Here is a 12153-nt window from a genome sequence, read left to right as displayed (position 1 = left end):
GGTCCGATATATAGTGAATTGGGTTGGAAACTTCTTAAGGACCTAAACATTCAGGTGCATGACTTTTTCGCTCCATAAAGAAAAAGTAATAATCAAATAAAGGTCTCAATACTAAGTTGGAAGTTTTGATCCGACTAAAAAAAAGTTATGCTCGGCAATCCCCTAATCTTTCAAATTTTGAATTGATTCTTGGATACAAATCACGAGAATGTTTTTTTTTCTTCAAATTTTTCATTGAGAGGTAAAGGATAAAATTCTTTAAGAAAGAAAGTTTTTGATCGGAATATAAATTAAATGAAAAACCCCTCCAATATTCAAGGGATTAATAGAAGGAATCATAAAATATATACAATTAGGATCGATCTCAATTATTGTCCGCAGGAAAAGTAATATGTAGGGATGACAGGATTTGAACCCGTGGCATTTTGTACCCAAAACAAACGCGCTACCAAGTTGTACTATATCCCTTTCAATTGATATACAGTATCCTTGTCGTTCAAATCAGACCTCTAATTTAGTCTAACGAGAAAGAGTTTATTACGGTCAGTCAATCAGTGCAGTGAGATTTGTGAAATTAATCATGCCTTTATGCCTATTGTTATAGAAGCAGTTCCTAGAAAGAGTATGGTTCTTAGGCAACCACCTATCAAGGTGTTACGTACTAGTATTAAAAAAAAACCAGATAAATCAAGAATCCTGTGTCACTAACAAACACCAAGCACCAACCGATACAACACCGGTCAGGGGCGAGGCTAGCTTGAAGCATGGGCGTGCAAGCCCCCAATTGGCTCCTGAGCCTAATTTTTTTAAATATTTGAATTTGACTCCCAAAACCATTTTTGCTTAATTGCATCTCCTAACAAGATGTTTGCAGCCCCATAGCAAAACTTTTGTCCACGTCCCATAGCAAAATTTTTGCAACCCATTATAATCTTTGAGCACGATTCAAGCTGTCTATGATCTTTGAGCACGGCACGATCCATTAAAATTTGCATACAGGTATAGATATTTATTTTCTTTCTTGGCTAACTACGAGGTCGGCAAGAGAAAAAAATGTGATGTATATCAACAGTTTCATTAACATCACTCAAAACTAGAATTTTGTTTTTTTCGACCTCCCCATATCACCCAACGTCTCTTTTTGTAAGAAAATTTTGTGGTAGAAGTTGTTGTAAAACATCGTGGGGTTGGTTTTAATTGTTCATTATCTAGTACCTGCTGGAGGATAATTATTGATTGCTGGACGGGTATAGATATTTCCTTTTCTAGTTAGCTAAGCAGGTAGACATACAGTTCTCAGGGGTTTTCTCTTCTCCATTCAAAAAAAGCTGTTGTTTTAGAAATGGAGGCGTGGTCATGGTTATGGGAAGCCCAGAATCACAATGATGAACTCACTCGCGCATTTTTTACAATTTCCATCATCTTAATTGGAATTGCAACTTCGTGGTACTTGTGGGTTTACAAGAAACCAGTTGATCGTAATTCTAGGTTGCCACCGGGTCCTCTTGGTTTACCCATAGTAGGAAACATCCCGTTCATTGATCCGGAGTTACATAGATACTTTGCCAAATTAACCAACAAACATGGACCCATATTTAAGCTCAAATTAGGCAGCAAACTTGTCATTGTTTTGGGTTCACCGGAATTAGCTGAAGCTGTCCTTAAAGAATTCGACTCGACATTTGCAAACCGGGCTCCTACAGTAGCGGCAATGTCATTCAGCTATGGTGGTGCCGACATTGTATTTGCAGAATATGGTCCACACTTGCGAAATGTACGTGCATTATGTGCTCGAGAGATTCTGAGTAAAAACAACCTCGACTCGTTCTCAACTCTTCGGAAACAGGAATTTCGAAGAACATTAAGAAGTATTTACGCGAGAGTAGACTCTGCAGTCGACATAAGGCAAGAAATGTATCTCACTATGCTTAATGTGATTATGAACATGTTGTGGGGTGGCACACTTGATGATGAAGATAGGAATAGAATTGGCGCGGAATTCGGCCGTCTAGCTGAAGAAATGATCAATAATTTAGGGAGGACCAATATTTCTGATTTTTTTCCTGTTCTTGCAAAGTTTGATTTACAAGGAATAGAACGACAAATGAAAGAGCTGATTTCATGGTTAGATACATTCTTCGAGTCACTTATTGATAAAAGGGTGAAAATGGATCATGAGTTAAAACTAAATGGAGATGAAAATAGTAAGAAGAACGAATTCAAGGATTTCTTACAAGTCTTTCAAAAACTTCAAGACCAAGGAGAATCCAAAACTCCTTTTACCACAACCAACCTCAAGGCTTTGTTTATGGTACGTATATGTGCATATCTGCCTTTGGTTCTCCTTCTTGTCCTTTAATTTTATGGTTACAGTAATTGTGATTAACAGATCAAGTTTTTGACAGAATTTGGTGGTCGGGGGGACAGATACATCCGGGGTGACAGTAGAATGGGCGATGACCGAGTTGATTAAACATCCCAAAATTATGAAAAGAGCTCAAGATGAGTTAGACACTGTTGTAGGGAGAAACACCAATGTAGAAGAATCTCACGTATTCAAATTACCTTACTTGGGTGCAATCCTAAAAGAAACACTTCGTTTACATCCCCCGGTACCGCTCTTGGTTTCTAGGTGCCCAAGTTCAACCTGTAATGTGGGAGGCTATGCTATCCCTAAAGGAGCTCAAGTTTTTGTTAATGCATGGGCAATTCAAAGAGACCCTAAATACTGGGATAATCCATTAGAATTCCAGCCAGAGAGGTTCTTGCAGAGCACCGACAAAGTTGATTCTATTGGGACTGATTTCCGGTATATTCCATTTGGTTCGGGCAGGAGGAGATGTGCAGGTGTTCCTTTAGTAGAAAGGATGGTACCTTATGCATTAGCTTCTCTGCTGCATTCATTTGAATGGAAAATGCCAGAAGGTGTTGAGATTGATCTTTCAGACAAATTTGGTATTGTTGTGAAGAAAAGCACACCCCTAAATGCAATCCCATTGCCAAGATTAGCTGATCCAAGCCTCTATATTTATACAGATTGCTAGCTGCACTGTCATGTATATGTAGACTAGTTCAAATGCTTAATTTTGAAGTGTACTTTCAAATTTGCTTGCTTTCTTTTTTTGTTCATTTCTTAATCTTCACTGAACTAATATGTGATGCACGTTAATACAAGGCGGCCTAATAGGAAAATTCTGCTTGATCTACTTGTCAATGATACTTATGGTACATCCATTATCCAAAAGTTATCTGAGTCGTATAATTTTGTCTAACAGATGAAAAGTGTCGTCAATAATCAATCTTTTGTTTCAGCTGACAAAGATGTGTGTGTATTCCTCGAACACATGTTCAAACTGTGGTGTATATTCAAGCACAATCTTTTATCCGCCAATCAAACTGAGATTTTCTTGTTCAAACCTCATCTCTTTAAAGTCTCTTTCTAATACTAAATGCAAGTACTAGATATTGCGTGTACGAGGTATATTCTACATCTATACATATATACGGGGAATTTAATAAAATGCCCATATGGGGAAATGCATGTAAAAAAATGCCCACGTTTTTTCCATCATTATTTAATGCCCATGAATTCACTTTTTTCCGTCCCGCTTTTAAAAAAAAAAGACTAACGGCCGTTAGGGTCCACGTGGCAGTTATTCTGCCCTAGCAAAAGACAATTAAATCCTTGAATCGTGCACCGAGTGAGATAGTCAGTCACTGTTGAGCCAAATCAAAACTCAAATCACTGCTACTGTTCATCTTCTTGCCCAATTTTTCTAATACAACCCTAACAAATTATTCTAGTTAGGAAACAAATATTAACATGAAATCCCACTGTCAACATAGATAACTAACAATCACTTGAAAAATGAAAAATCAATAATACAAACCATAGTTTTGGTGTTTCACGAAGAAATTCAATTGACCAAGCCCACTCACTCACCAAGTTGCTGGTACACATAGGTTCAGATCAATTTTCACGGCAGCTATGCTAGAATTAAAAGAATCATTTTCATCACTTGCTTTTTTGGCAGCCTGGAATCTGTCATTTGCCTCGACCCAATCATCATTTTGAAGCTCTAAGCTCCCAAGCATCGACAAAGCATTGGGACACTTCTCCTTCATCCCTAATCTATGAGAAAAGAACAATCACACTATTAAGAGTTATTGCCGCAGTTAAGAAATGAATAACGTGCAACCAGGCAAAGAGAGTTGGTTTGAGAATTTTGTCGAACACCTTCCCGGCGTGTTTCTGGTGATGAAGAGGTGTCAACTGTTGGTGTTTGCGCCTCAATGTATAGCCTCTTTTATACCTGAAAATACAAATCCAACAACTATCCATCAATTCTAAACAGACACAAACTCTAAAATCAGAATCAATCATCTCCATTCATCACACAATCGACAACAACAACATCCCTTGGTGGCTGTTTTCATGGAATGAAACTCTAATCAAATCTGAAGTAATCTCCACTCCAAATCCGAATTAGATACGAACCCATCTTTCATAATCTACTAAAGGATCTTAATAACTTATTCATCTCCTCAGATGATCCACAAGTTTAACCCACAGTAGACCTGTTTTCTTACCTATTTTATTCCTCCAATTTCTCTTCAATCGATTCATTTGCCTGATCACTCCTTCAATTAATTCATCTATCTAATTCATTTGCCTACGTATATGTAGTAGAAGAGAGAAACAGTTTGCGTTGGAGTCCGCCGTTAAAACTAAACGAGTACTAAACCGATTTTTTTTGTTTTTGGAGTTTATTACGGAATGGGAAGGCTAGTCAGGTAATAACGCCACTTTTTCTTTGACTTCTTCAATGACAATTGACCATACAGTGGACCCTGACGGAATTATAAACGGTATGGGCATTTAATTAATATTGAAAGAAACGTGGTTATTTTCTTAAAACGCTTTCCCCACGTGGGCACTTTTTTAAGTTTCCCTATATATATATATATACGTGCACTATCTAGTACTTGACGATAAATAATGCCTACAGGGTATAGATACTTTCTTTCTGGGTTAACTAGGCAGGTCTGCAGGTGTATGTATATACATTTCAGGGGTTTATCTTTTTCTCATTCAAGAAAACTGTGTTGTTGATCATCTAGAGATGAATGCATGGTGGTGGGAACCCAAGAGTCATAAGGATGTACTCATTCCAGCACTTCTTTCATTTTCTGTCGTCATAATCTGGTGGTACATATGGTCTCATAATAAGGTAATTTCTAAGCTACCACCGGGTCCTCAAGGGTTACGTATTGTTGGAAACCTCCCATTCGTTCATCCAGAATTGCACGGGTACTTCTCCAAATTAACCAACAAATATGGACCATAATTAAGGTCAAATTAGGTAGCAGTCTTGTTGTCGTTTTGAGCTCACCAGAATTCGCTGAAGTTGTGCTTAAAGAATTTGACTCAACCTTTGCCAACCGTTATCTTACGGTAGCAGGAGCGATCATGAGCCATGGTGGTTCCGACATATCATTTGCTAATGGTCTTCAATGGCGAAAAGTGCGTTCATTTTGCGTTCGAGAATTCCTAAGTAAAGACACCCTAAACTCCTTGTCGACTCTTCGCCAGCAGGAAATCCGAAGAACCTTGAGAAGTTTGTATGCAAAGGTTAACACTCTGGTATACATAAGACAAGAAATGCATCCGACTATGCTTAATGTGATAATGAACATGCTGTGGGGTGGCACATTTAATGATGAAGACAAGATTAGAATTGGCTTGGAGTTTGGACGTGTAGCTGAAGAAGTTGTGGAATACGTAGGGAAAACCAATATTTCTGATTTTTTTCCTATTCTAGCAAGGCTCGATTTACAAGGAATAGAACGACGAATGAAAGAGCTTGTTTCGTGGTTAGATTCATTCTTCTGCTCTATAATTGAACAAAGGACGAATATTATGGAGATCAGGATGGCAAGAATGAATTTAAAGATATTTTACAAATCTTTCTACAACTTCAGGACCAAGGAGAATCCAGAACTCCTTTTACCATTACCAACCTCAAGGCTTTGTTTACGGTATATATGCATGCATACCAATCTTTACTAATTTTCATGTGCATGTTTTGTTTCCATTTTATTGGCTAAACTGAAGTTAGCGATCTTTTTGACAGGATTTGGTGGTCGTCGGTACAGATACATCCGGGGTGACAGTAGAATGGGTGATGGCCGAGCTATTGAAACATCCAAAAATTATGAAAAATGCCAAAGAAGAGTTGAACAATGTTGTCGGGAGAAACAAAAACGTAGAAAAATCACATATATCCAGATTACCATATTTAGGTGCAATTCTAAAAGAAACACTTCGTTTAAACCCCGTTGGACCGCTCTTGGCTTCTAGGTGCCCAAGTTCGTCTTGCAACGTAAGAGGCTATGTGATCCCTAAAGGTGCTCAAGTTTTTGTCAATGCATGGGCAATTCAAAGAGACCCCAAATATTGGGATAACCCATTAGAATTCCAACCAGAGAGGTTCTTGCAGGGCACCACCAACAAAGCTGATTTTATTGGAAACGATTTCCGATATATTCCATTTGGTTCTGGCAGGAGGAGATGTGTGGGTATTCCTTTAGCAGAGAGGATGGTACCTTATGCACTAGCTTCTCTTCTGCATTTATTTGAATGGAGAATTCCAGAAGGTGAGGAGATTGATCTCTCAGACAAATTTGGTATCGTTTTGAAGAAAAACACACCTCTACATGCAATCCCATTTCCAAGATTATCTGATCCAAGCCTCTATGTTTAGAATGTTCTGTATATCCTACTTGTAAGTCAATAATAGACTCTGCTTCGTATGAACAAATAGTAAATAAGATTAATCCATATGACATCTTTGGTCCAGTCCCAATTCTAAAGCAACAGATGACGAGGTATACCGTTTTGGTGAAGAGGGTGGTAAGGTAAGCTCAAAAAGCAGGTATCTACTATCTGTCATAAAACTGGCTCATATGCCTGAAGAATTAGAATTTATCAAAGCCATAAAAAAGAGACAGTAACACAAAAACAAGGTATTTTAGAATACCTTTTTTCCTCTCTTTCATATCCATCTTTACCAAGCCTTGAACCCATGAACCTATGGTGGGTAACTAAACTATGAACCACTAAGGCCAAGGAGGCTTGGTGCCAAATTGTTGACTATTTTACTAACTAATGAGTGCTCTAATTTGCAATGAGGATGAAAAAAATTATAGAACAATTAAGATAAGTTTTTGCTTTTTATCTTCTTGCTAATAACCATTTCAAGATAAGTTTTTGTTTTTTCTCTTCTTGCTAATAACCATTTCAAGATTAAAACACTAAATTATCACTCTCTCCTGTTATACCTTGTCATACCTTGGGGATTGGGGATGCTATATATATACTCTTTCCTAATTCGAACAGGTTACTGAGAATTGTAGAGGAGCTATAATCGAAGGAAATTGTAAGACCGTCACTGAAGTGGAGTGGATAAAGAGTAGGAGCTGGAAAAATGTTGTCATTGAAGGAGATTGTAAGACTGTCATTCAAGGAGTGACTTCAAATTTTATTAACTCTAGCTGGCAGGACCATAATCTTCTTTCGGATATTAGTAGGACAATAGAATCTATTAGTAGTATCAAATGTGTTTTCTTTCCAAGGACTAATGAAACGACTGATGGACTAGCCAAAAATGCCAAAAAGAATATAATTGTAACCAAGTGTGGGCTGAGATTCCACCAAGATGCATTCTCTCAATCCTTGAGATGGATAACTCTGTGTAACTTTCTTTCTTTAGTAATGAATTTGGTTTTATGATCAAAAAAAAAGTATAAGAGCTATAATAGAAGTCATAACTAGCCTTACCAAAGGGTATTTATTCAATAACAAAGAAATCACAGGATATCTCTTGCAGTTTTTTTTTTTTTTTTGATGCGATCAGCAGTGGGAATTAAACCCACAACCTACAGGTTGGGAGTCCAACCCTTGGCAAACTGGGCTAATGTCAGTTGGTTCGAGTCTGAAATTGCAAACTTAAACAAATTTGTGTCATATCCTTTCGCAGGAATTAGGTCTAAGTCATGTGTCCAATCTGATTCAAAATAAAAAAAACAAATGCTTAATTTTGAAGCGTACTTTCGGATTTCCTTGTTTTCTTTTCTTTTGATGCTCATTAAACGCGGAAATATCAAATTAACAATCTATCAAAGTTCATTACCTTGTCGAAACCATTAGCACTAACGTGTTGCCCGACCACTATCGAGTTTCATTAACACTGCTGTGAATTACTCTGTAGAAGTGTGTCTTCATGAGTATCTTCAAAACGCACCGGAAAGCTTCACCTATATCTGAGGGTTATCATCAAAAGCACTAGATTTCGCCTTCTTCTTTTTTTATCTTTCTTCGTGATAGTTTAAGCATCATTTTCCTTTTTTCCTCTTCCTTTTACTTTCGTGAACGATCTAAGAAAGCAACTCTTTTTTCCTGTTCGAAGCATGCCATGACTTGCATAGTAATTTTCGGCCTATAGTATGAAACATTATTCAACTACCCTTTTGGTGACCACTAATCATCAGACCAAGATGCCTGCCATGTAGCATGACTTTCACAGCAGCCTTTGTGCACCCTGTCCAAGCTGTCATGTGTCGGCCCGATTTTGCCAAATTATTTCGTCGGCTCATCTTGATGGTCTAGGTCTCATGTTGTCCGGTCAGTCAGATGAGTTTTTTGTTTTTTGTTTTTTAAACCCATAAGTGCAGGCTTGTCTTTTCTAGGACTTTGAAGGCCTGCCTAGACAGAGTCATAGCGAATCCAGCCAATCTGGCAAGCTGGTTGCATCTCATTTCTACTCCCCGTTTGCACCTTGACCCTGTTCAAACCGAGAAGCTCCGCTGAAGAGAAATCAGGTAATAGGAAGCGTTTACAGGTAGCCACAATTAATCAGGCCCTTTCAGTTTGGAAGGAACCTAATCACTGTTTCATTTTGGCGAATAAAATGCTTCAACAGCCTGTTTGTTTGAGGTCCAAGAAGGCGGATGTGAAGAAACAAGGTGCGGCCAATATCACAGCTTGTTGGCAAAAGATGAATTCTGGCCATTTCGCTGCTGCAATATGCGTGTTATGTTCGTCGGGTGTTGGTCCCTGTAATGAGAAGACATATTCAGATTTACTTGATAAACACCCACCTGCACCTCTTCCTGAGTTTCCCAAAGATGATGTTTTAGTTGACCAGATTACAGTGGATTCCAGGGATGTTTTGGGATCTATCAAAAGCTTCCCAAGAGGAACAACGTGTGGCCGTGATGGCTTACGCGCACAACACTTGATTGATGTTTTGAGTGGAGCACTGGCAGCTGTGGCAGACGACTTGCTTTCGTCGATTTCTGGAGCTGTCAACCTTTGGTTGGATGGAAAGTTCCCCGTGGAGTTAGGTGAGTTCATTGCTAGTGCACCTTTGACACCGTTGCTTAAGCCTTGGGGTGGTCTTAGGCCCATAGCGGTTGGTACGGTTTGGCGCAGATTGGTTTCCGAAGTGGCTGCTTTTTCTGTCGGTAAGGACATGACCTCTTATTTAGATGATTACCAATTTGGAGTTGGTGTACCTGTTGGCGGAGAAAGTATTTTACATGATGTAAATCGCTTATTGGTGCTGAAAGGTCATTCTAACAAAATGTCAATGTTGCTTGTTGACTTTTCTAATGCGTTCAACATGGTGAGCAAATATCATCTCATCAAGGAGGTTCGTCTTCATTAACCAGGTATTTCTCGCTGGGTATAATTGTGCTACTCATGACCTGCTAAACTTTATTATCACCAATACATTTTGTCTTTTTCACTTGGTGTCCAACAAGGCGACCCTCTCGGTCCCTTGTTGTTTGCGTTGACACTTCACCCCCTGGTGAAGACTATTGCTTCTCGCTGCAAACTTGATTTGCATGCCTGGTACCTTGATGATGGTACAATTGTTGGTGATACATTGTAGGTAGCTAAGACCTTGAGAATAATAGAATAGGAAGGACCAAGTAAGGGTTTACATATCAACATAAGAAAACGGAGGTCTTTTGGCCTTCCCAGAAGTATAGATGATGGTATTCCCCCCCCCGGGTATTGGTATACCTTCTAATGGTGTTAAACTTTTGGGTGGACCGGTGAGTTTGGATTTGGACTTTATTAGTGATATGATGGTGAGAAGAGTGCAAAAGACTATTCTACTCATGGATGCAATCAAAAAACTCAAGGATCCTCAAAGTGAGATGATATTGCTTCGCAATTTCACTGGGGTGTCTAGATTATATTTTGCAATGCGAACTACCCATTCTGCAGCCCTACAACCTGCTACTGATCTTTTTGACGACCAGTTACATCAGTATTTGCGACTCCTAATTACTGGTGATGGTGCGGGTTTTGGTACTTTGAAACAAAGATTAGCTACCTTGCCTATCAAAGATGGTGGACTTGGCATTTATACCATGGATGACACCCGTTCCTACTGTTATCTCGCTTCTCAGATCCAGACTGCGTCGGTGCAAAAGGTGATCCTTGGTAATTTATTCTCAACGGAAAAAGGATCTTCCTATCAGTTGGCTCTTCAGACTTTTATCCAGGTATGTGGTTTACCTTCCACTTACTGTGTCAATGATACTGTCCCCCCTCCTTCCATGCATTCCATGGCAGTCACTTATTTTGATGCAGTTAAGAAGCAAATCCCAGACCAATTTACTATGTCTGTAAGAGATTCCACCTTATGGCAGTGCAACCGTATCAAGCATGCACAAGATTATTTATTAGTTGTACCCATTAGTGGACTTAATCAGTGTCTCGGACCAAGACAATTCAGATCTGTACTTTGCTATCGCCTTTGGTATCCCTTTGTTTGTTGATAATAGTTTATGCCCATGTTGTTACAAATCTATGAATATCTTTTGGGATCGCGCGCTTCATTGTGCTAAAGATGTTGGATATAAGTTTCGACATGATCTTGTTCGTGATGTGGTTGCCGACATATGTTACAAAGCTAGTGTATCTGCGCGCAAGGAAGTTTCTCTTGGTTTTCTGACAGATGATGACAGAGATTTGAAACCAGCCGATATCCTCGTTCTTAACTGGGACAATGGACAAGATGTTTGTATGGATGTCACATGTGTCTCTCTGTTCACTGGTGATGGTGTTCATTCTTTTGTCCTAGGAAAAGCTATCTCTAGTGTAGTTTCACGGAAACTTACTAAATATTTGGACAAATGCGTTTCACATGGTTTTGGTCTCGGTGTCCTAGCTTTCTCCACTTTAGGGGAACTCGGGGAAGACACTTTGGTATTCTTCAAGCGCCTGAAGAATTGTATTTTTAGCAATGATGCTAGTAGTGGTTTGGGTAGTTTCATTTTTCATGGATTAGGCATTTCTATTCAAAAGGATGTTGGAGCTCAGCTTGTTGGTAGGCTACCAACAAAAAACTTTGTGTAATCAGCGGATTTCTATTTTTTTTCTTTAACTTTGATTCATTCTTTGGGCCCTATGAATTACTTCAACTAACCTAAAGAAAAGGATATGGGGTGTCTAAAAGATTTTAAAAATACTAAATTAACCCTTAAAAAAACTTTAATTATTCTAACACAAATACAAATACAAAATCATAACTTAATTAACAAATACAAAAATCATTAATCAAAACTTTTTTTTTCAATTTCCATCAAAATCAAAACTAAATCCTAATCAATCACAAACAACAATTAAAATCTAAACTTTTTTTGGGTTTTGAAAAAAAACCCAAAAACAAACAATTCAAGTGATTGAGTTAAATACCTTTATACCATTCCTTCTAAGAGGTACTCTACAATGATTTACCTCTAAATCTTTAAAATTCACTCATCAAATTTTCTGAAAATCCACCCAGAATCGGTTTGTAGGTGCACCATACAAATCTGATTGTGGCCGCAAACGGATTTTAATGTGAACCTACATAACCCGATTCTGGGTTGATGTGATGAACATCAATTATAATCGGTTATTATAATACACACATCAACCGATTCTGCTTTCAAGTTCGGATCATGTTGGATCATATGTAATCCGATTATTGAGTTAAAGATTGTCTGTTCTTCTGTAACTTTTTCTTCCAACAATCGGATTACATTATTGTTCATATAAAACGGATTCTGAAAAATCTGCAGCAAACTATCTCC

General features: G+C 38.3%; 2 protein-coding genes and 1 long non-coding RNA gene across 5 annotated transcripts; 2 read left to right on the top strand and 1 right to left on the bottom strand.

Annotated features, from left to right (window-relative positions):
- The first annotated feature begins 1228 nt into the window (after positions 1-1228).
- On the top strand, positions 1229-3214 carry LOC113305480 (7-ethoxycoumarin O-deethylase-like). Its single transcript, XM_026554511.1, has 2 exons — positions 1229-2311; positions 2406-3214. The coding sequence occupies exons 1-2, from the start codon at positions 1343-1345 to the stop codon at positions 3042-3044; spliced, it is 1608 nt and encodes a 535-aa protein (XP_026410296.1). The 5' UTR covers positions 1229-1342; the 3' UTR covers positions 3045-3214.
- Positions 3215-3733: 519 nt separating this feature from the next.
- Positions 3734-4757, bottom strand: LOC113306601. 2 transcript variants are annotated; one of them, XR_003338726.1, is made up of 3 exons: positions 4591-4757; positions 4238-4313; positions 3734-4132 (listed from the first exon to the last, which is right to left on the bottom strand). It is a non-coding gene; the product is annotated as an uncharacterized LOC113306601 (long non-coding RNA). The 2 variants fall into 2 exon arrangements; XR_003338725.1 differs by having other exon boundaries at positions 3734-4313.
- A 361-nt stretch (positions 4758-5118) lies between these two features.
- On the top strand, positions 5119-7708 carry LOC113306762 (flavonoid 3',5'-hydroxylase 1-like). Of its 2 annotated transcripts, none has more exons than XM_026555676.1 (2): positions 5119-6039; positions 6135-7708. In XM_026555676.1, the coding sequence occupies exons 1-2, from the start codon at positions 5471-5473 to the stop codon at positions 6169-6171; spliced, it is 606 nt and encodes a 201-aa protein (XP_026411461.1). In that variant the 5' UTR covers positions 5119-5470; the 3' UTR covers positions 6172-7708. The 2 variants fall into 2 exon arrangements, with proteins under 2 accessions (XP_026411461.1, XP_026411462.1); XM_026555677.1 differs by having other exon boundaries at positions 5122-6039.
- Positions 7709-12153: the final 4445 nt, after the last annotated feature.

Source organism: Papaver somniferum, chromosome 8, assembly GCF_003573695.1.
Source record: "Papaver somniferum cultivar HN1 chromosome 8, ASM357369v1, whole genome shotgun sequence".
Classification (NCBI taxonomy): domain Eukaryota; kingdom Viridiplantae; phylum Streptophyta; class Magnoliopsida; order Ranunculales; family Papaveraceae; genus Papaver; species Papaver somniferum.
This window is presented reverse-complemented; position numbering and strand designations above follow the sequence as displayed.

Coding starts and splice junctions, on each gene's coding strand:
- LOC113305480 (XM_026554511.1), top strand. CDS start 1,343: ATGGAGGCGTGGTCATGGTTATGGGAAGCCCAGAATCACAATGATGAA. Junction 2,312..2,405: donor ACCTCAAGGCTTTGTTTATG/GTACGTATATGT, acceptor AGTTTTTGACAG/AATTTGGTGGTCGGGGGGAC.
- LOC113306762 (XM_026555676.1), top strand. CDS start 5,471: ATGAGCCATGGTGGTTCCGACATATCATTTGCTAATGGTCTTCAATGG. Junction 6,040..6,134: donor ACCTCAAGGCTTTGTTTACG/GTATATATGCAT, acceptor TCTTTTTGACAG/GATTTGGTGGTCGTCGGTAC.